A 23,473-nucleotide genomic window follows, 5' to 3' on the forward strand; every position below is an offset into this window, starting at 1 on the left:
TTTCCCTATCTCCACACACAGGAAAAGCATAAACCCTATGTCCTCTAGCCTTAAACCTCCCTTTTAATTTACATTTTTGGTGTGCTCAGATTTCCTAATCCAAAAAAAATTAAGCTAGTCACACAAGGAAACAGTATAGTAAATATTAAGAATTTGGGCTCCCCTGGTTCACAGAACACAGCCCTTCCCTTGTTAGGCATCCCAGTACAGATGACAGCAAAAATAATTACCATACTGATATCCTGCCATTCATTAATTCCAGCATCCTCCTTGCCTTTGGCTTCAGCATTCTGCTGTATAGCCAGTTTCGCATCTTCATCAGGATGTTCCAGTTGGCTCTCTGTGGCATCTTCACTCCTTCCCTTCATATTCCCTTCAGCTGCAACTACGGCCACTGTTTCCTCCTCATGTTCAGCTGAGGTAAATGACATTTCAGATGTTTCATCCTGACGTTCGGCATCCACTTCAATGAAACTACCTGTTCAAGGTTAAAAAAACAAACCAAATGAGTGGGAAAGGTTGGCTTCTTCCTTTGTGAAACTGAGCTGTTTCAATTGAGCTTCCTTGGGCTGGGAATTCCAAAGAGCCATTGCTATACTCTGCTGCCATTAAGTGTATGATAAAGTCTACATACCATCAGAGTCGCTCTCTTCAGATTGTGATCGACATTCCTTTCTTTCTTTAAAACTTGCTGTTTCTGGAGTCAACGAAAATGGACACTGCTTACTGCAGACAGTTTTTCCTGACCAGCAATCTACTTCGCCTAAAGACTCCTCTTCTCCATTTTTGGCTAAGCCCTCAAAGTTCAAATGGGTTGGAGCAAGTGGCAAAGTCTGTGTGGGAGTCTTTACTAGCAGCTGCATCCCATTGTTCATGCTCTTATTTCGTACAGAACTTACATCTGTTTTGGAAGTCCATGTTCCCACATCTATTTCTTCTTTATTTATTTCAGAAGAGGGTCCTTTTTCCACACAAGGAATATATGTGCTTTCAGGTACACTCTGGTCGTTTACCTGTTTCTTTTGATCCAATTCACTCTCTTGGTTTTTCATTCTATTTCTTGGTTGCTCTATAAGAAGAACTGAGCATTCTTGTCCACTCTGATCTTCGGGTACCTGGTTCTTCTCATCTGAATTACTGGTAAGCATTTCCTCCATATGAGATCTTCCTGCTTGACTTTCACCAGCACTATTGGTAAAAGTTGTTCTAATGTCCTCTTCCTCTTCACATAAAGCTTGCTGAATGGCCTTCAGTGTTCTTGGTGACATGTTGCCTGCATCTGCACTAGGACCAGTCCTGAGGGTATCCAGATCAAGCTGGTTTTTGTTTTCATCCTCGAGCTCCTCTTCAGAACTGCTTCCCAGCATAGCAGCCTGGATTGCAAGTATGGTTCTGGGAGAAGGAGGTGCTGGGTAAGCAATGTTGTTTGAGTCAGCCTTTGGGAACTCACATGGCTTTGCATCAACCCGAGTCTTGCTAAGATTAATGCTAGGCTTTGAATCTTCAAGTACTGTGGAGGAATGGCCAGCAGAAGTTGTTTCCAGATCTTTGGAAGCACTTCTTTTGGATTGGATACCTGAAAGAGAAATGAGAGAGCCACAGATTATTCATATGTTTATTAACAGGTTTAGCAAGCAAGCAAGCAAGCAAGATTAAAATAACACACATGCAAAACTTTAATAATTTACTGCAGTTCAGGATGCTGTCTGTTAAGATCGCTCAGAACCCTGATATAACTGGAGCACAGATATTTCTTGAGCGGCTCAACAACACATTCTTTATCAGAATTCAGGTACACTCAGATATTAGGGATGTGCAAAACATTTCAACATTGAAAGGTTTTTACTTAAAAATGGCATGTTTCAAATGTCTTGAGTTTGAAACAAAATGCTCTTTAAATAAAGGGCCGGTTTCAACCGCGGAACAAAATAATCTTGTTTAGATTTGAAACATTTTGACATTTTAAGCACCATTTGGGGGAGCCTGTTTTTCCCTTGCTGATTGGTTTTCTGGCACTGGCTTCCGATTGGCTTGCAATCTCCTTGCTTCTTGGTTGGCTTATTATACAAATCAAGTCTTGTTATGAGCAACTGTGCCCCCATTAACACATTTAATGTGTGCTTCTGTAGTGTTTTTCAATGCAGGGTTGAAAATGCATTGCAAATTACAATGCAAAACTTGTGTGCACTCTTGTTCTGGCCATAGGGAACAATGGGGAAAACCAATACATCCCGTTGTTCCCCATGGGTAACTCCTAGGGACACCAGAGTGGGTTGTGTGGTAGGGCATGATGGGTGCTTCCCAGCACCCAACCCACACAAGAAATGGGCAAGTGGCCAATTTTATACAAATTTTTAACCTTTCCCCCAAACTTCTATAGGATCCTCAACTCGAAACATTTCGAGATTTGTTCTGTTGAAACAACTGAGTCCACCACGGATGAAACGTTTCAGCAATCTGCATTTTGTTTCGAGCCCAAAACAAAGATGGAAAATCTGTTTCATGCACATCCCTATTAAATATGAATACAGGAAGGAATTCTGGTGGGAAGTGTAGAGAAAGAACATCATTGCAATACAACCTTTTATCAAGATGTAGTGGGAGGTGTCTTCAGACACAACCCTTCTAGTTTCCACTTCTTTGAAAAAGCCCCCATCATTTTCAAAATCGCTCTGAATTTGGCCTGAGTGCTGCTGATTCATCTCTTTCTGCACGTTTTCTATGTGTCGATTTAAGCTGCTTTTTTTAAGCAATCCCTTTAGCTGGTACTGGGAGAAGTCACCAGATTCCTTTAAGAAACAAAAGAATTAAATACCAGTCTAAATTAGTTGTGCTTCTTGAATTTAGGAGCAAATTCACGTACTGTGTGAAAAGAAAACATTTTAAAAATCAGAAGATTGTATCATTTTCATATATGCATACATCCAACTAGTAGTTATAATAACTTCTGAAAATTATCAGTTGGCTTTGGAACACTTATGGCCATGGGTTTGTAGGGTAGGGCCTTGTTCCTGTACAGGTGCAAAGAGCAAAAGAAGCAAGAGGCCGGACATGATAAGAAAACACAGCAGGATGACAGTCTCACTGAACCCTAGGAACTGAGGTGAATGTTTGTGGCTAGAAACAGGGCCAGGATAGAAAAACAGGTAAGGTTGGAGCAGAAGGTCTAATGTGTAGTGTATATGACTGGATCCTGGCAGATCTGGTTTCAAATCCCTGTTCAGTCATATACTAGAGGTAGCGTTAGTTTCCCAGTGGTAAAGTAGGAACAAATCTACCTTACACGTTTGCTGAGAAAATGAATATGATAAGGACTGTACAACATTTTGTACACTCTGTGCTATAGAAATGAGAAAAACAATAATGACAACGGATTTCCAAATTCCTCACAACAGAGGTCAGGACTGAACACTCGGTAATCACAGAATTATAAACAATAACCAAGAGAACACAAAACTTGGTTGCCTGGTTAAGGCAGGATCCTAAATAATATTTACATAGTGCCACATCAACACAAGTAGTAACAACAATATTAAAAAGTGATTCTATAGGAGGTGAAGATCAGATTTAAAATAGTTGCTTAAAGATAACCCCACAACTGACATTGTGAAAAATATCCAGCCATATCTATTTCAGAGTCACTGTGGTATAGTGGTTAGAATCTGGGACTAAGATCACAGAAACCTTTTCAAACTCCTCAGTCATGAAACTCACAGGGTGATCTTGGGCTAATCTCAATCTCTTTCTCTCTCTCTCTCTCTCTCTCTCTCTCTCAGCCCAATTCCTGTGAGGTGGATCATTTTGAGGATAAAGAGAAATAACCCCTGTATGCTGCTGTTAAGGAAACATGGAATATACATCTGAATGTTTGAAGCATTGATATGCTGAGAAAGTAGCAGTAGCTCCATTTACCCTGACTGTGAATATATTTCACATGTTCCAATTTTAGCTTTAGAGTAGCTTGACTCCCGAGACAAAAATCTTAATGTGCAGGAAGCAACCCTTATAGTGAAGAGTCTTGGAGAATGTGATATACAAGAAACAGCATTATGTATGACAATGAAGTCAAATTGTCAAGTGTGATCCTAAAACTGAACTGACAAAATGTAATGGTGTCCTTAAACTTATAAAACAATTTGCCAACAAACCAGTTCAAAAGACACTATGGTGGAGACAAGGCAAAATGTTGCAGCTTTACAAGAAAAATGTAAGTGGAGACACAAAGAGATGAAAAGCGAGTTTAAGATAGCTTTGCCCTTTCTCACAAGGGGCCTCAACTATAAAACTCTAATAGGAGTCATAGTATGAATGTGGTGCAGTTGGGACTCCAGCTTGTAACATATAATACAAACATAGACAATGTGCCATTTTCACATAAACAATTTGCCTGATAAGTGGAGTTTCCTTGACTGGGATTCATCCACTCTAACAGAGCTCAGGTTCTGTTCTGTTGGTTCGAAATGTCTGTGCATTACCTCAGGCATTGTCTCAAATAGTGTTCTTCTTCGTTTTGTGAATTCTTTCATATCAGTGAGGATCTCATGCTTTACTTCTGGGGGCAGGTTCAGGAAATCTTCTGATTCAACATCAATAGAATGAGGATTTTCAAAGAATTCTTCCTACAGAAGAAGGGCAAAGTAGCACACAAAATAGCAAGCTTCGTAAGATTAGTGATTTAAGCATAAAAACAGTGACCATGCAATAGTGTAATTAACACACACCACAAAGAATGTGAGATGTTCAAAATGATTTAAAGGCATTCATTTCCTCTTCATAATGGACCACAATAAGTTGCAACTTTGGGGCACTATACAACAAGGGAAGGCACTGGGTAACTCCTGAGCTTATCTGAAGTAGCTCTCCAGGAGTTTGGGCTTTCCTTCCCCCAAACATCCTACCAATGCTGCAGATCTGATTAGCTGGTTGAGTAGGGATGTGTCCACACAATTTTCATTCATTATCTCTTCCAGTTCTCAGGTTGCTTATTCCTTAATTCTGTTTGTTTGTCTATAACAAAAAACAGAGGGAAGAATTGTGTGTGTCGGGGTGGGGGAGGGGGGGAAGCTTTACTGAATATCTGAGTGGAACTGAATGTGTAGCCTGGTACACAGTTTTGAGAACTGTGAGAAGGCAGAATTTTATTTTTAAATGTGTGAGGAAAGTGCAGGCTGCATTTGCAGAGAAAGGCCCTCTGCACATGATCTGAAGCAGACCGCTTCTTAGTTTTAAGAGTATGTGGGGGGCGGTTGCAACTTTACATAAAAAGGTACTTTGCTACAGATGCTCATCCTTTGCTTTTTTTTAAAAAATTAGCAGTCTGATCTATATTGCTGACTAAAAGTAGAGAAATCAGATTTGCAGTCATTGTGTAAGATCTCTTGTAAAACAAAACACACATAAAATCAAAAGTCAACTACCCACACACAGACTGGGTAAATTCACATTAGGTAATGAAAGAGGCCAAATTTCTAGACATGATAAATGACTGTGCTATAGAACAGTTAGTCACGGAACCAACCAGATAGATGGTGACCTTGGACTTAATCCTGAGTGGTGCCCAGGACCTGGTGCGAGATGTCAGAGTTGCAGAACCACTGGGGAGCAGGGACCATAGTGTGATCCAATTCAGCATATATGCAAGTGAAGAATTGTCAAGGAAGTCCAACACAGATGTGTTGGACTTAAGAAGAGGGAACTTCTAAAAAATGAGGGGACTGCTAAAAAGGAAGTTGAAAGGGAAAGTCAGGAGGGTCAAATCACACCAGAAAGCACTGAAATTATTTAAAATCACAATACTAGAAGCTCAGTAGGAATGTATACCAAGAGAAAAGGTACCACCAAGTTAAGGAGGACGCCTGCATGGCTAACAAGTAGAGTCAGGGAAGCTATAGAAAAGGGAAGACTTCCTTCAGAAAATGGAAGTCCTGTCCAAATGAAGAGAACAGAAAGGAACATAAACTCAAGAAATGCAAGGACATAATAAGGGATGCAATGAGAGGGTTGGAGGAGCATATAGCTAGAAGTGTCAAGGGGAATAACAAAAAATTCTTTACATAAGAACAGCCCTGCTGGATCAGGCCCAAGGCCTTTCTAGTCCAGCATTCTGTTTCACACATTGGCTTACCAGATGCCGCTGGAAGCCACAGGCAGGAGTTGAGGGCATGCCTTCTCTCCTGCTGTTACTCCCCTGAAACTTGTACTCGAGGCATCCTGCCTCTGAGGCTGCAGGTGGCCTATAGCCCTCCAACTAGTAGCCGATGATAGACCTCTCCTCCATGAAGTTATCCAAACCCCTCTTAAAGCCATCCAGGTTGTTGGCTGTCACCACATCTTGTGGCAGAGAATTCCACAAGTGGATTATGCATTGTGTGAAAAAGTACTTCCGTTTGTTGGTCCTAGATTTCCTGGCAATCAATTTCATGGGATTACCCCTGGTTCTAGTGTTATGTGAGAAGGAAAAGAAGTTCTCTCTATCCACTTTCTCCACACCATGCATGATTTTATAGAACTCTATCATGTCTCCCCGCAGTTGTCTTTTTCCTAAACTAAATAGCCCTGGGTGTTGTAGCCTTACCTCATAAGAAAGGTGCTCTAGGCCCCTGATCATCTTGGTTGCCCTCTTCTGCACCTTTTCCAGTCTACAATGTCCTTTTTTAGATGTGGTGACCAGAATTGTACGCTATACTCCAGGAGTGGCCACACCATCATTTTGTATAAGGGCATTATAATATTAGCAATTTTATTTTCAATCCCCTTCCTAATGATCCCTAGCATAGAATTGGCTTTTTTCACAGCTGCCACACATTGAGTCGCCACTTTCAATGAGCTGTCCACCACGACCCCAAGTTCCCTTTCCTGGTCAGTCACCAACAGCTCAGATCCCATCAACATATACCTGAAGTTGGGGTTCTTTGTCCCAATGTGAAGCACAATGCCTCTCAATACAAGTTGCAGGGGAGCAACAGCAGGAGAGAGGGCATGCCCTTTCATCTTGCCTGTTGGCTCTCCAAAGGCATCTAGTGGGCCACTGTGTGAAACAGTTTACTGAACTAGATAGGCCTTGGGCCTGATCCAGGAGGGCTGTTCTTATGTAAGGCTCTTACAAACAAACAAACAAACACAAGTAGCTCCCTGAAGCTTTACGTCTGCCCTACAATACAGAACCAGCAAAATGCCCATTATGACAGCAGTGCACAAACTGCATACTGCAGGTAGGCTTAAAAGGTCCAACACGTCTCTTTGTGCTCTGCATACAACCACCTTGTACTGCCCATTAGAACCAATGTCAGGCTTTGCCCTAAAAAAAAAGTGACTCACTATCTCTCCCTCATCCTTATTAAACATCTTATGAATAAGTTGGATATTTTAGAAAAGTAAAACCTTACCAAATGTTTTGTGAAGGCTTTAAGAAAGTAAAATCATCACAGAAATGTTTGATAAGGTTTTTTAAACCTTATTTTAAAAATAAAAAACATACATATATCCAATTTATTATATATCCAAGAGTTTAGTTAGGATAGTTTAATTTCATAAAGCACACTAGTTTTCAAAGGAATCTTCCTGTTCTATCCCATATGCTATAATATTTACTCAAAAGCATGAGAAGCTGATCTTTCAGTGAACCTTAAGGTAATTTTTAGCATGTATATTATGGGTTCTCCTGTCAATTATATGTTAAAAAATGAACCTGTCTTATACTATGAAGTCCAGTATGACAGTACTGGGCTAGACAGTTCAAGACCGCTTTATATAACTTGGACTGCAGACTCTGAAATGGTCATGGGCCAATGTTACACCCAGTCCTGCTACCTGCTTCCCTCAGGCTGTATTTAGCACCAGAATTTAATTACAGTTATTCTGCCATATCTCATCTCAGCATGGGGTTTATGCTGATGTTTCTTATCCACGTAGAAGGGACCAAATGGATAAACAGAAGAATGTAATTAATAAATAAACAAACAAACAACATTGAGAGTTACCTGCAGTATCTGTTTCTGGGTCATTCTCTCCTCCCATTCTTTTTCATCTTCCTCTTCCGAGCTAAGTTACAAAAGTAAAGTCAGCAATTTGCTAGATATCAACACACTTTTCATAAAAAGCAAAGGATTATTATGTGTCTAATTTTTTTAAAGGCTGCATGGCAATGTAAGCTATTCATATTGTTTCAGTCACCTGTTTTTTTCTTTATCTTCTAAGGAAGGTAATACATAGATATCATCTACTTCTTCTCTTCTTACTTCCGAAAGACTAGGAAATTCAGCATTGCTGAGGGATGGGGGGGAGGAACAAATAATATTAGAAAAAGCTTCCTTAATATCTAGGGTTGTACACCCACGCCCCACCACCACACACACACAGAGGTAATGTTCTTGCCTCTTGCCTGCTAGAGCTGTTTTAATAGCTTGTCTTTTCAGGAAAGTTTTCAAAAGTTTTTCTGTAGTTTTCTTGGAGTCAGTGGTTGCAACATCTTTTCGTTGTCTTCGTTTTGCCTGCAACAATATTGGTGAAGTAAGATTTTAGATGATTGAATGGTCTGAGACCCAGAATTCTCCTGTATTTTTGTATGTTTTATATAATAGAGTTGGTGGATGGTTATGTTTTCATCTGACCTTTGGGTGAACTGAAACAGGTGCATTGTATTTAGAGTAAAGGGGTTTTTTTCTTACTTGCCTGCTGGTTCTAGGACTGCCTGTGTAGAGGCAGTAGCTCTGTAAAAATGGAAGGGTTTTGGTGACAACCTAAATAGTCCAATGCAAAAAGCTCCACAGGTGAAGGTACTGACTAATCAATTTTATAATTTATAGCTGAACTATGATTGGCTAGGTGTTCCTGGACATTCCATGAGGATGAGGTTTTGAACAGTTCCTCAGAGTCACTTTGGTAAGACTCTAAAGTGAAACTGGGAGGAGCTGAAGGCAGAAGATAGCTCACGCAGGAAAACAGTATGGCAGATACCTTTTTGCTGATCACTGGGGAAGGCTGAGCAAAAGCAAAAAGTCCGGTTGCACTTGCTGGCCCTGACTCCTCACCAAAACCATTTCCCTTCAGCATCTAAATGCCTAGCAGCTGAAAGGGCAGCTGGTCCAAGCTAGAAATGCACATTTGGAGAAAAGTGATGCATCATGGGGAAACCTGGCAGTTAAGGAGTAATTGGCCAGCAAGAATAAGGAGGAACAGGGTGTAAAAAGACTGAGTAAGGCACAGCAAATACTGACCTGGCACAGAATCTTTGTTGCCCAGCAAGCAACAAAGCACAGCAACCAAGAGCCATGAGGGGTGCAGGGGGTAACTTTATTCTCAGTCTTGAATTATAGTGGCTCCAGTGAAGTGTTAGCATTATTGGGGAGAGAGAAAGGGCATCTGGCCTGTAGGTTCAATAGGAAGTAGCCAATCCCTAGTTTATCATTCCTTTTTTAGTTATGACAAATACAATGAATACTGAAATTGATATACTGTTTTTCAACAAAAGTTCCCGAAGCAGTGTACATAGGTATAAATAAATAAATAAAATGGCTCCCTGTCCCCCAAAGGGTTCACAATCTAAAAAAGTAACATAAGATAAACACCAGCAACAGCCACTGGAGGGATGTTGTGCTGGGGATGGATAGGGCCAGTTGCTCTCCCCCTGCTAAATAAAGAGAATTGCCACTTTTAAAAGGTGCCACTTTCCTCTGTTAGTTCTTTAACACCTGCCTAAAATATTGCACATTATTTACTGAATAAACTTTACTTTGTTTTTGTATACTAATGTCTTATGTCTCGTTGTTTAAACCACATCCAGAATTTATTACACCTACTACAATAGAGGTGAGTCAGAAGAGTGATCAGATACTTAGGATAAATATAGATTGGTGGCAGCAGAAATGTAATAAGTGGAGGTGGTATCAGGAGGGTTTAGGATGACAAAACCCTTTAAATTCTGCCAACAATTTCTGGTCTTGAGCTGAGGTTCTGCTCTAAACTTCCTCAGAGATTTGGAGGGGAGGGTATGTAGGTCAGAGCCTTTTCCATCATCACAAGTAAATCTGTATGACAGAATAGAATATTACATTACATGCATTCCTGTAAACGATAACACCCTGTACAGTTCAGCATTTGACAGTCACATAACATTCATACCAAAGTTTGCCTCTTCAAAAGTGGTGCTTCTCCATCAAAAACAAAGACAGGACGAATCCGAAAAAATAGCAGCTTGCAAAGTCGATGAAACAAAGTGAGAAGATGAGCATTGTGGATGGAATTACCATGACGGTCCCTTGCTCCTTTAACAGCTTGGTTCAACCAAATACTGATATCTTTGAAGGGCATTCATAGGAAGACAACCGGGCAAGTGGACACATACACACAATCAATCAATCAACTCTCAAGTATGCCACTCATTTATGTCTGATACTTCAAGGGTCTGCATCTGTGGGTTCTTCTAGTCCATGAAATCTTTAATCACTTTTTTTTTTTAATAAGCACAAAGATTAACATGCCTTAATGGCCAAAGAAAGGCAATACAGCTACCGAAGCTGACAACTCCACTGCAAACAATAAGATATCAGACAAATTGCCGACAATGAGGGAGGCTCGGTTGTCGTGCATGCGGGACAGGGCCTTCTCTGTTGCTCTCTGGAATGACTCTGGAATGCTCTCCCGGTAGCTATTCGCTCCTCGGTCTCCAATGCAGCTTTTAGAAAAAGTGTAAAATCTTGGCTTTTTTGCCCAGGCATTTATTTGATTCTCTGCTGCTGCTCTTTATAGTCTGTATTGCCTTTATGCTTTTGTTTTAAATTTTTAATCAGATTTGTTTAATTCCCCCCCCCCACTTAATATTTTAATTGTGTCTTTTTTACCATCTTGTGTTTAAATTTTTGCTGTAAACCACCTTGGGATTGCTTTAATGAAAGGCAGTATATAAATTTAACAATATTAATTAATTAAACCACCAGATAATCTATCAATTATCTAACCAACCATTGGTTAGCAAACTATGATTCTACTCTTTTAAACAAAGTATTTTTATAATTTACTCAGTATAATTCACTTAAAAGTCGGCAAGAGCAGTAATGCTAATGAAATCCCACAATTCCCTGATGAGCAGATGACTGGCAGAAATTAGGAGGCACTATGTTGCTTCCTTAAATCATAAGATTACTTTTTCCAGGAGAGAAAGGGGGCATGGAAATTCACTAGCACAATAGGAAATGTTTGTTCTGCTACTGGGATCATCAATAACTGCACAATCTGGCCTGCTGTGGGCATCCTCTCCCCACTACCCTGGCAGTGATTTGGGGGATCACATTAATTGACCATCATTAGATTATGGATTTTTAAGGATACCAACAGCAAGAATTTTTCCTTCCAGCGTTTCTGGATTTATAGGTCTTCCAGAGCACTCCAGCAGCTTCCAAAGTCCTTGAACTCCCATCTTTTATTTGTGAATTTAAGTAAGGTGCATCTGTTGAAAATAATTGAAAAAACTGGTTGATCAAACAAAAAAGACATCTTGGAAAGAACACACACACACACACACACACACACACACACACACACACAATTCAGTTGCTATTACTTACTATAATTTTATTTTTTACTATTTTATAGTATTTATACAAGCATGCTGAGCACTCCACAGAGTATTTAGCTGAACACTAACCAGCATATCTTACTATCAAAATATGAGACAACATGCACTCAGCATGAAATGATGGTATCCACAGCAAAGCGAAATAGCTGGATAGTCTCATTAATCAACGTTTCTCCGTCCGCTCTGTGCAGCCTGGAGTCTCAGAGACAATAAAATTAAGGCAACTGGCCCACGAAAATCACTGATAAAGACTAAAGATATAACTGTGAGAATTAAAGCATTGTTCATTGCTTTGTACATTGTATTAAAGCTTTGTAAATTGTATTAAAAACATACCATTTTAACTTGCATATTTCTATATTTGTGGAGGATTCTAGGATATCAATGAAAGACAAACTTCTTTCAAACAGTTCCGATACATTAGAGTGTTCATGGTTAAAGCTGCAATCCTTTGCAAGCATACTTGTTAGTAAGACTAACTAAACTCTATGAGGCTGACTTCTGTTGAGTGAGTATGCTTAGGACTGAAGAGCACTTCTGAAAATCATTGTGTATTACTGGCCAGCCCTCAGTAATGGATGTCACAGGCCAAGCAGTCATGGTGGCACATATTCCACTTTTGGCCAGTTCAGCTGGCCAGAAGGGATGAGCTGTGCTGCTGTAACTGGGCAACAATTACTTTTTGCTCTCTCCCTGCCCAGTTCACTGGCACACAATAGTGTAGCAAGCTCTGTAGAGCGCTATGTACAAGAAGACCATGGACCCTACTGCATAATTTCCTCATAGGGATCAACTTGGAACTAAAAAAATATTAATACCTCCCAAGCGGCTGGGTAGAAGGCTCTGAAATTTCACATGGAGTTCCTACATGAAGATAGCATTAGATCTATGGATGTTCCAGATTAGTCCACCTGTTGATTTTTAATGAATTTTTTTTTAAAGAAAGTTTAATTTTAAAAATTCATTAAAAATCAAATGGGTGGACTGATCTTCTTGAACATCCATACATTTAATGCTATCTTTATATAGGAACATGTGAAATTTCAAGGCTTTTGGCCCAGTCATTCGGGAAGTATTAATATCTTTGTGTTTTTCATTTATCTCTATGGGTGACTTATGATTTAAGTTGGAAATTCAGCTCACCCTAACCCATGTTTGCTCAACTGTAGGCCCCTCCCTGCTGGCATACTGTTTCCTAGCAAGTGAGATGAAATGCGGGGCCGGGGCGGCGGTGGGGGGGAGAGAATGACCAGCAGCATTCCTCCTTCCTCCTCCTGTGGCTGGCTGACTAGGTGATCTGGCTTAGCATACTCCTCCCTCAGTCTGACTCACAGGTTCAGCAATGCAGGAAATGCTGATTAGTGTTCCATAACAACAATTCCCTCCTTAATGAATCTGTCAGTCAGACTGACATCTAGTCAACCGGTTGGGAAGAGAGAGGGACAAAGCTAGGTAGGCAGTATATTGTGGAGCCCTGGTCACAAGGCTGCAGGATGCAGAAGGAATCCATAGGGTAAAACCTAGGTTTACCAGGTTGAAACAGCGGCCAAAAGTGCCTTCTATCAGCTTCGGCTGATACACCAGCTACGTCCGTTTCTTGAGTTAGACAACCTCAAAACAGTGGTACATCTGCTGGTAACCTCCACACTGGATTACTGCAATGTGCTCTATGTGGGGCTGCCCTTGTACGTAGTCCAGAAACTACAGTTGGTCCGGAATGCGGCAGCCAGGCTGGTCTCTGGGTCATCTAGGAGAGACCATCTTACTCCCGTATTGAAGGAGTTACACTGGCTGCCAATATGTTTCCGGGCAAAATACAAGGTGTTGGTCATAGCCTATAAAGCCCTAAACAGCTTGGGCCCTGGGTTTTTAAGAGAACGTCTTCTTCGTTATGAACCCCACCGCCCACTGAGATCATCAGGAGAGGTCCGTCTGCATTTGCCACTGGCTCGTCTGGTGGCTACTCAGGGACAGGCCTTCTCCGTTGCTGCCCCGAGGCTTTGGAATGCGCTCCCTAGTGAAATAAGAGCCTCCCCATCTCTGACACCTTTTAAAAAGTATCTAAAGACACATTTCTTCACCCAGACTTTTAACTGATATTGTTTTGATTGTTTTAATGTTGTTTTTAGAATATTGTTTCAAAATTTTAAATTGTGTTTTAAATGTCTTGCTTTTAAATTTTTTGTTTTTGTTTTTAATTAATGTTTTACTTTTAATCTTGCTGTAAACCTCCTAGAGACGTAAGTTTTGGGCGGTGTAAAAATATGATAGATAAATAAATAAATAAATAAATAAATAAATAAATAAATAAAATGTTTTGGATTTGAAGCTGAGTGGAGTTTCTCGGTAAAATCTCAGGTGGAAGTCAGTAACCAGGCGTCAGCAGCTTCAGACAACATGCCCAACAAGAGCACGTGTGCTGTGGGAACCTATGGTTCCCTCCTACTTATTTTGTACCTACTTACAGGCAACTGCAAGAAGCGGCTCAGTAACTATATCAGGATGAGGAATATGCTGGGCAATATTTATGGACAGTCTATGTATCCAAAGTCTGCATAATAAAGAGCATGCACTTCTGACACAGCATAATTTTTGGGCACTAACAATAGAAAATTCCTGGATATGCCACTGTTATGCACCATATTTACCCAAATTGCAGGTGATTCTGAATGTAAGATAATGCCTTAAAAGAAAGGTTAGATACAAACTATACCTATATTTACCCAAAAGAAAGGAGATTCTGAATTTAAAATGACTTCCTCCCTGCCCCATATTTAATATGGAAAAACTGGGGGGAAACCTCATCTTGAATTTGGGTAAATATGGTAAGTGGAAAAAGTATGTTTCTGAATGGGCTCGGTTTCTCTCTCTTCCCGCCCCCTGCCCCATACTTTCCCTTTTATTAATGTGTCTTTGATTATAAGCCTCTAGGAAGGGCCTCTAGTTTTTTATTTTATGTTCGGTACTTGGAATTATTATTATTACTCTATCTAAAAATTTATGCCTGTGGCTGTTAACACCTCAGTGTATGTGGAACATATATTACCCACCATCTTGCTGGATTAAGTCCTGTCACCTTCTCTCATTAAGCCTGCACTGAAGAAAAATAAAGCAATTGCATCGACTCAGTTGTAATATGGAGCAAGGATTAAATTCTGGCTTTCCACAGCATCCCTAGCCTCAGACATGCACATACCTTCCTCCTCTTAATGCACAAGGGTCAGAAGACTTCTGCTTCCAAGGGACTCGGACAGTCTGCACCTTTGCATAATACAAGAGAGCTACACGCCATTCTTGTTTACTATGGAACAACTGTGACTACCTATTTCCTTGGAAAAAGAAAATTCAGACAGATGGTGGCAGATCTAAGCTCACTGAGTCAAAGTTCTGAACCAAAGAGCAAAAGATGCATTGTAATTACAAAATTTGGAAATTCATCTTCCCAGCACTTTCTGTAGGAAGTGTTCTCTGCACTTGCATCGCCAGCCCTAAAAAGCATGACTAGCAGAAGCTGTGGTATTCTTTCTTATACAAGGGGGAAATGATCTGTCAGCTCTAGTGAGAAATCTGCTACGTCTGAACCCTCTTTCAAGAAGACAAGCAAGTGGAGAAATCTCTTACAAGAGAAATCTCCACTTGCTTGAAGTTTTGCGATGTTTACCCTACATTACTAGAAAGCTTCTTAAATCTTGGCTTTTTACCCAGGCTTTTACGTGACCATTTCTATGCTGCTTCTATGTGTTTTTATTCTTGTGTCTATGTGTTTTTATGCTTGTATTTTATAGTTTTAAAAGTAGATTTGTTTTATATTTTTAGCTTAATATTTTAATTGTCATTTTTATTGTATGTTTTTAACTTTTGTAAACTGCCTTGGGGTTGTTTTTAATGAAAGGCAGTACAGAAATTCAACAATAAAATAAAAATAAAAATAAAATTACTGACCTTTAATCTTAATGTGTATAATATTGCTACAATAGTAAACAAATTATGAAAAACCACACTGAAAATATACTACAAGTCAGAATGCTGCACCTAAGTTGCTTATTTATTTATGATTCATCATCATTAATTATTATTATTATTATTTTACATTTTATAACCTGTTCTTCCTCCAAGGAGCCCAGAGCGGTGTACTACATACTTAATTTTCTCCTCACAACAACCCTGTGAAGTAGGTTAGGCTGAGAGAGAAATGACTGGTCCAGCAGAGTCACCCAGCAAGTATCATGGCTGAATGGGGATTTGAACGCAGGTCTCCCTGGTCCTAGTCCGGCACTCTAACCAATACACCACGCTGAGTAGCGGTCAGAATGGCTTACACATATATATTTAAAAACTAAAACACAAATTGACAATATAATGTTCAAAATGACAAAGAAAATGGATTAAAATTCCAACATAAAAACAATTCTACAAGTCCTGGCAAGGGCAAATAAAAACACATTCACTGGCAGAAAAGGATGGACCAGCAGACATCCTGCAACTTCCACTGACGGGGTGCTACAACAGAAAGGCCCTGTTTCCAGTTACCACCTACCACACGTCAGAAGGTGATACCAACCTAATTATTACACACTGTATATTATTTTCACAAACACAATGAAAATAAAGAGGTGGTAGATGCATTTCTAGCTGGACTGGGAAAAATATTTCCAATTTCTGTGTGCCAGGATCTAATTTAAGTGTTAGTATCAATTTTTAAGATCACATCTTTGAACAGGGCTGAGGGAGGAGGGGAATCCAAATACCTACAGATTAGCAGCATTTCTATTTATCCTACCAAGCACCTGGGATTTTTTCAGCTCTAATTCTTTGTATAAATAAATGAAATTAAAACAAAATTCCAGTCACCATTGCAAAACAATGATATATTCTTGTAAGAAGATGTTCACAAACAGAAGGCTTTAGACCAGACCTGCTCAACTTTCCCCCCACCCCCCAGTTGTTTTTGGACTACAACTCCCATAATCCTCAGGAATAGTGGCCAATAGCCAGGGATTATGGGAGTTGTAAGCCAACACCTGCAGGAGGGCCGAAGTTGAGCAGGCCTGCTTTAGAGGGTAGGAGAGCAAAGGTTGTCATAGAAACAATGTATGGGATGTTCACAACTCTCTTTTTTAAAAAAAGTGACAGGTAGTGACAGTTGGTTAGTTAGAGACTGGAGGGTAAGAAGAAAGGGCCCAATGTGAGAGCTCCAGTATGAGACTGAGCAAGGGAGTTATCCAGGGTGTTTTGCAGGCAATCTTGGGGATTTATTAGTACTCTGAGTTTGGAAAGTCTGGGTTTCAGCACTAAGTTTCACAAATAAGATAATATACACCAGCCCTAGACCATTTAGCAAGGATTATATGTGACAGGAAGGTCAACACACTCAGTATTGTGCTTCACAACCAAACAAAATAGCAATATTGTAATGAAGTTTATGTGCCCTGCTTAGCAGAGATTCTGTTATCACTTTAAACCAATAATTAACTTGTTCTTAGGTGTTTTACAATTCATACTTTGTTTCTTTATATGTACTGAACATTTATCCCTACCCTGCCCTTGCAAGGCTACATCACTAAGAGGATATATTCAGTGAGGGCAGGGTAACAAACCTTATAATATGGTGACAGCATAATATAAAGTCCAAACAAACAAAAAAGCGGGGGGGGGGGTGGAGAAGCCTACTACTTACTGTGAACATGTTAATTCAACCAATGAAAATTAAAACTAAAACAAAATACACTCTTGAATTTAGGGTGGGCTCAGGCGGAGACCTGACAATTCTATACATGGACTACAAAGCATGAGATTTTAAAAACCAGAATAAACTGTGATTTGTTCTACTTGCTGCTGCTTTGTCACTAGCTTCTTCAGCACTATGCCACTGTAGTTTTAATGCCACTCTGCAACCAGAAGGCTAGAACCTACTTTAGAAGATTCCATTTTGTCTTTCTATCACATGCTCAGGAGCAATATGATATGAATATGCCAGGAAGGCCACAGAACCATATTTTGTTTCTTATTTAAAAAGTTTATAGACTAACACAGGGATTCCCAACCTGTGGTGCTCCAGATGTCACTGAACTACAACTCCCATCAGCCCCAATAAATTGTAGTTGGGGGGTGATACGAGTGGTAGTTCAGCAACATCTAGATTACCATAGGAACCCCCTGGGATCTGTACTTTAGTCCTCTTCTGGACCTAGCACTTAAAGAACATAAGTACAGCTCTGCTGGATCAGACCAAAGGCCTATCTAGTCCAGCATCCTGTTTCCCACAGTGGCCAACCCGAGGCTAAGGGCATGCCTTCTCTCCTGCTGTCACTCCCCTGCAGTTCAGAGGCCTCTTGCCTCTGAGGCTGTAGCCATCAGACTAGTATTATTTTTTATTTTATTTTATTTTATTTTATTACATTTTATATCCCGCTCTTCCTCCAAGGAGCCCAGAGCAGTGTACTACATACTTAAGTTTCTCCTCACAACAACCCTGTGAAGTAGGTTAGGCTGAGAGATATGTGACTGGCCCAGAGTCACCCAGCTAGTATCATGGCTGAATGGGGATTTGAACTCGGGTCTCCCCGGTCCTAGTCCAGCACTCTAACCACTACACCATGCTGGGTCTCGTAGTAGCCTTTGATAGACCTGTCCTCCATGACTAGTGATGTGCACGGAACCATGGAGGCACGGTTCTTTCCTCCCGCCAGCGCTCCGTTTTTAAAAAAACATTTCGGGGCAGCAGCGTTCCTCCCTGCTGCCCCTGCTGTTGTCTGGAAATACTGAAAGTATGGGCTGAGCCAGGGCAAGCACCCCTGCCCCCATTGTTGCCCAGAAATACCGGACGTACACGTACATCTCCCTTTAAGGGCTGGGGAGTTGCACTTACCCCTCCCGCTGCTTTTACCCCACTGGCACTCTGTTTTTAAAAAATGTTTTCGGGCCAGCAGAGTTCCTCACTGCCGCCCCTGCCCCCGTTGTTGCCCAGAAAAACCGGAAGTACAGGCTGCGCGTGTGCTCTCCGTCCCGCATGTGCACCCGCCGCATGCGCACATCACGCACACAAAGTGTGCATGCAACATGCACACGCGACGTGCATGGCGGGCGCGCACGACGGCAAGCACACAAGCAGCCTGTATTTCCGGTATTTCTGGGCAACAATGGCAGGGAGGAACGCTGCTGCCCCGAAAACTTGTTTTAAAAACGGAGCGCTGGCGGAGGGGGGGAAGCAACAGGAGGGGTAAGTACAACCCCCCCCACCCTTAAAGGGAGACCACCACCACCACCTGGGTCGAACTTCAAACTGGCACCAGCACGAACCAGTTCGAAGGCCTCTTGCATGGCCTTTGGACCAGTTCGTGCACATCCCTATCCATGACTTTGCCTAAGCCCCTTTTAAAGCAAGCTAGTGGATATCCCAAAAGAGAGGTTGGCAATTAGCCCATTTAAAACAAAATCACACTCAAACTGAAAGATAAAGTAATTACACACACACACTATCTATCTATGTGGCGGGTGGGTGGGTGGTGGCCTTAGGCAACATTCCCCACCACAAATAATGAGGCTGGAGGAGAGAAGTGGAACCGTGTCAACCCCCCTTCTCTCAGGTGTGCTGGCTCTGAGGGAAGGGGTGGCTACCCTGAGCTCCTACCCCCACCCCATGCAGCACCTTCAGACTGGTAAAGGCCTGTGCGGGATCTCAAGAAATACTCCAGATTCAGTGGTGTGTGTGTGTGTTCCATGGCCCTTTCTGTGCCTTGCGAACTTGAGAGTCAGATGGGTTGCAGGAACAAGTGGCGGTGAGGCTAGCCAAGGGGTACACCCAGAGGCTGCATGCAAGGGCTTGCAAGGCAATCCTTGCAGCCACTTTGCTTCTGGGTTTGGAGGTGACTGCCGAGGGCAACAGAGGCAAGTGTTATTCTTTTGGAAACACCGAGCCCTCACACGAGAGAGAAAGAGGGATGAAAGAGGGGAAGAAAGAGAGAAAAAGAGGAATAGAGGGAAGGAGAGAAAGAGAAAGGAGGGGAAAGGGAAGAGAGTGAGAGAAAGAAAGGAGAGGGGAAGGGGGGAGAGGAAGAAAGAAAGCTCTCAGACTGTGTGAAAGTGTGAGAACAAGGAACAATTTTGGGGCATGCCAGGTGTTAACTGAAAGGACAGGCTTCATCGCCCCACGGGTTGTTTGAGGACATCTTCCTCCAGTTTTTAGTCATGGTCAACTTTATGTAGATCTCTCACATTTGACTCACTAACTATGGCAGGGGCGTAGCAAGGTTGGAGTGGGCCCAGAGACAAGATTTTAAAATGCCCCCCCCCCCACACTCAAAGTCCAGGGCCTCCGCACACCCCAGGCCCCCAAGGATTTAAGTCTGATATTCCAAAATAAGTATGCTGCCTGCAAATACATTTCACTGAATACACACACACACATCACAATAAATAGTGATATACATTGAGTACTATACATTTGTATTACTTTTAATGCCTAGAACACACTAGAAAGATGAATTATTAAAATGGCCCCCTCGCTGCAGATTAGCAAAGGAGACTTTCAACCATGCAGGGTGAGCCTATGTTTGTTTTCCCAGAATTCTGAACAAATTCAGTCAAGTTTGATTGCAGGAGGTTTTTCACAGGAGGCTTTTAAAGCCCTTTAAGACACACCTCCTCTGGAATGGAGGTGCTGCATTCACATGTTGGCCAGATTGACCCTGAAGTCCCTGCAAGTTATTGGGGAGCAGTTCACACACAAGAAAAATAAAATAAAAGCACCACACATGCTTCACAGTTCTCACTCAGACCTTCTGGGTTGCAAAACAACTTGAACATAAGTGCATTTATAAATGAATGAATGAATAAATAAAATTAATAAAATACTGTTCCAGAAGTTTTTGCAATTTTCTGCCATGAAACAAGCCACTTATAGGACTTTTTAGATAGTTTTTTTTAAGTCAGCAAATTTTCCAAGCTGTTTCAAAATAAATATTCAGAGACTTCTTGGTCCCTCCCCCCCCCCATATCCAAGCCCTATGGCAAGCAGATCCCTATATATGGGGTGGGTGGGTGGGAAAGGTAAGCACAAAAAGGAGTTCACACTCTACCTGGCAAATGCTGGTCTGGGTTAAGCAGGGCAGCAAGGGTCTTCTGCTGCAGAGAACACTCTGGCTGCCTCCTCCTTCCTGGCTTGCTTGGGCCCTACTTGAGTTCAGGCTTCACTGCGGCCTACACAGAGGCCTCCGTGGAAGCCCCGCCCACCCGCCGATCAGCTGAGAGGCGGGAGAAAAGGAGCTCTTTGCAACTTGCCTGCTGCTTCGATTGCGGCCAGCAGAACAAGCAGGAGAGACAGCGAAGAGGGCAAGTGGCTGAGAGGCTATGGGGCTGGGCAGGGGGCAATGGGGAGTCACATGAGGTGCCCCTGGGGTGCCCCTCCAGGCAGTGGGGCCCCCAGACAACTGTCTCCCCTTGCCCTATTATTGTTACGCGCCTGAACTATGGTATAAACAAATTAAGAGACAGAAAACTGCATGTATAAAGAAATGTATGACACTGAGTAATACAGCAGGGGCTGCAGGCTGGGCAGGAGAGCAATAAAGTACTAGCGCACAGATGCTCTGTGCAGGTAAAGCTAGTAAATAATTAATGTAGTAAAAGCTTGGCCCTACCTTCACCCACTGAAAAACTTCGTCTGTGTAAATTAAGAGTATGATTTAGAAAACCTCACAGGCTTGTGCCCAAAGCTATCAGTAAAGATTAACTTTGTCCTACCCTGCAGATAATGTGAGGAAGTGGCAGGAAGGAAAGCAAATACTTACACTGAATTTGTCCACACATCTAGACCACAGGTGAGGGAAAGGGACTATGGCTGTGTACTGGACACCTTATGCCTCTCATGTCCATTTCATGATCCAGTGCCTTCTTGGTTCTCTCTCTGGCTCGCTCTCTTATAATATAAGGGACTGCACACTTATTCTGCCAAGGCAACAATGAGAGGAAGAGAGGATGTAAGCCTGGAAAAAGTAAAGAGAAAAGGAGGCCTTGGAAGAAGCATTGCATGCCTCTGGCGATGCAAGAAACGATTCTTAGCATTCTTTTTCTAAACTAATTGTTCTTTAAAAAGCAGATGCCCTACAAGAGTCTCTAAGTAGGTATATGAAGTTTTTAAAACATGTTTTAAAGAGCAAACAACACAGCATGGATACAACCAGAAGAAAGATGAGAAAGACATTTAGCTTCCAGCTAAACTGTAAGAAACTGCCAGATCCCCCCCCTCCCCCTTGTTTATAATGAATGAAGAGCTGTGGGGCTGGTTACATGATGGAAGGGCTTAAGCCTTTCTGGAGGCTTTGCTCCTCCTGACCCCAGCTATTTTGGAGCTGATCGTGATGAGTCCCTGGCAGCAAAGGGAAGAAAGTACTCGGTGTACATTCGCTAACCTAACTGACCATGTATCTCTCTCCTCCAACTGCTGTCGTCTTCACTGTGGGGGACAGACATCAGGGAACCTGCCCTTTTGATGTTACTTTGTAACGCGCTGGGCACATAAGAGCCTTATTATTGAAACCAGGCCCCAGCCCAAGCCTGGCCAGGAGCTGGAAGGACGAGTCCTTCCTGACATAGGGCGGAGAGAGAGCAAAGGGGAAGTACAGCAAAGGGACTTAAAATACAGAACGACAGAGCCAAATAAGCCGAAGTCACATAAGCCAAACATTGACTTACCAAGTGGCCGCCATGATGTGACGTATTCATTACGCGCCGTATAGAATTTGATTTTAAAAAAAATAGACTAGAGTGATACACCCATTGTCAGAAGAGGAGACATCTTAGCTCATTTTGGCACAAGCTCGGTCTGCTCCAGGACGGAGACGGACGTGACCGCTGCCCATAAAAAACATAGACACATTCAAAATTGTAAAGCCGTTTGATTGGGCCGTTTCCTCCCCGCCACCCACGCCCCCCAAAAAACCGCACCACCAAAGCTAGCAAGAAATGCTTTCTAGAGAAAGATAATATGCCGTTTCGCCTTCCGTACAGTTTGCTTTTGTTTTAAAAAGATAGCAGCAGAAGGTTATACAGACTAGCACTGCAAACATAAACGATTTACTAGGGAACAAATCTGCTGCGGTGGCGCAGCCGGGAAGCAACTTGCCTAGGGCGCAAGAGACTGTTAGTTCGACTCCCCGCTGCTGTGCTTCCCAAATTGGGGGCAGCAGCGATATAGGAAGGTGCTAGAGGAGGAGGCTCACTTCAGTGCCAGCAAATGTCAGTGCTGTTTAGTTACCCCCTCCCAACGCAAACCCAGCGTTCAAGCGTGTAATACGCCGCTGACTCGCATGCCGCCACTTTTAGCAGCTATAACTCCAGTCTTTTTCTGTCTCGACGTTCAGAGTAGTAGGCGTAACTATTCCTGCTAAATAGAATACCGCCTTACAGCACATTGCCTGCTGGGAAATGTAGTTCCTACAGAGTCGTGGTGGTGTTGCGATTTGTACACTTGGGCGCCTCCACTTTCTCTTATTTGACAACGCCTCCTTTCCTGTGCATCTGAGCATGCCCAAAAGGATTGGGGCATGCTCAGTATGGTCAAATGAAACACTTTTCTTTTTTCTGCCCACAAGCACGAGCAAACTCAGAAGAAAAACAGTTAAGGTAGGGAATAATGACAACCCTAGTGTATCATTAGGAGCAGGGAGTAAAAAAATCTGATGAGGAAAAAGAAAATGAAAATCTAGCGTTATCATAAGCCCTATGCAAAGCAAAGATGTTCCTTCTGCTCATAGGTTAATTCTTTCTGGCCAGACGCAACACAGTCTTTCTTCATTCTATTCCTAAAAGTCATGGGTAGTACTGTCGATAAAAGTGTCAAGTGTGCATGTGGCTCAGGGGCAATCTGAAATGTTGCTGCCTGAGGCAAAGGACAGTTATGAC

The 23,473-nt window shown here is 42.0% G+C and overlaps 1 protein-coding gene across 8 annotated transcripts in view; it reads right to left on the reverse strand.

Annotated features, from left to right (window-relative positions):
• Window positions 1-23,060, reverse strand: part of ERCC5 (ERCC excision repair 5, endonuclease) — a 36,728-nt gene extending 13,668 nt beyond the window's left edge. Inside the window, exons 1-12 of one of the 8 annotated variants that reach the window (XM_053306424.1) lie at window positions 22,977-23,060; window positions 22,265-22,423; window positions 21,361-21,517; window positions 11,326-11,443; window positions 10,120-10,295; window positions 8,374-8,489; window positions 8,173-8,265; window positions 7,980-8,040; window positions 4,476-4,619; window positions 2,582-2,789; window positions 635-1,576; window positions 231-478 (exon numbers count right to left, since the gene is read on the reverse strand). In XM_053306424.1, coding sequence (XP_053162399.1) covers window positions 231-478; window positions 635-1,576; window positions 2,582-2,789; window positions 4,476-4,619; window positions 7,980-8,040; window positions 8,173-8,265; window positions 8,374-8,489; window positions 10,120-10,295; window positions 11,326-11,413 — 2,076 coding nt within the window. In that variant the 5' untranslated portion in view covers window positions 11,414-11,443; window positions 21,361-21,517; window positions 22,265-22,423; window positions 22,977-23,060. Of the gene's footprint in view, window positions 1-230; window positions 479-634; window positions 1,577-2,581; window positions 2,790-4,475; window positions 4,620-7,979; window positions 8,041-8,172; window positions 8,266-8,373; window positions 8,490-10,119; window positions 10,296-11,325; window positions 11,444-14,768; window positions 14,902-16,423; window positions 16,542-20,649; window positions 20,794-21,360; window positions 21,556-21,990; window positions 22,159-22,264; window positions 22,938-22,976 lie in introns of those variants that run through there. The other 7 variants (XM_053306423.1, XM_053306421.1, XM_053306426.1 and 4 more) reach the window with 7 other exon arrangements.
• Between the last annotated feature and the right edge of the window lie 413 nt (window positions 23,061-23,473).

This window comes from Hemicordylus capensis, chromosome 3, assembly GCF_027244095.1.
Source record: "Hemicordylus capensis ecotype Gifberg chromosome 3, rHemCap1.1.pri, whole genome shotgun sequence".
NCBI classification, from domain to species: domain Eukaryota; kingdom Metazoa; phylum Chordata; class Lepidosauria; order Squamata; family Cordylidae; genus Hemicordylus; species Hemicordylus capensis.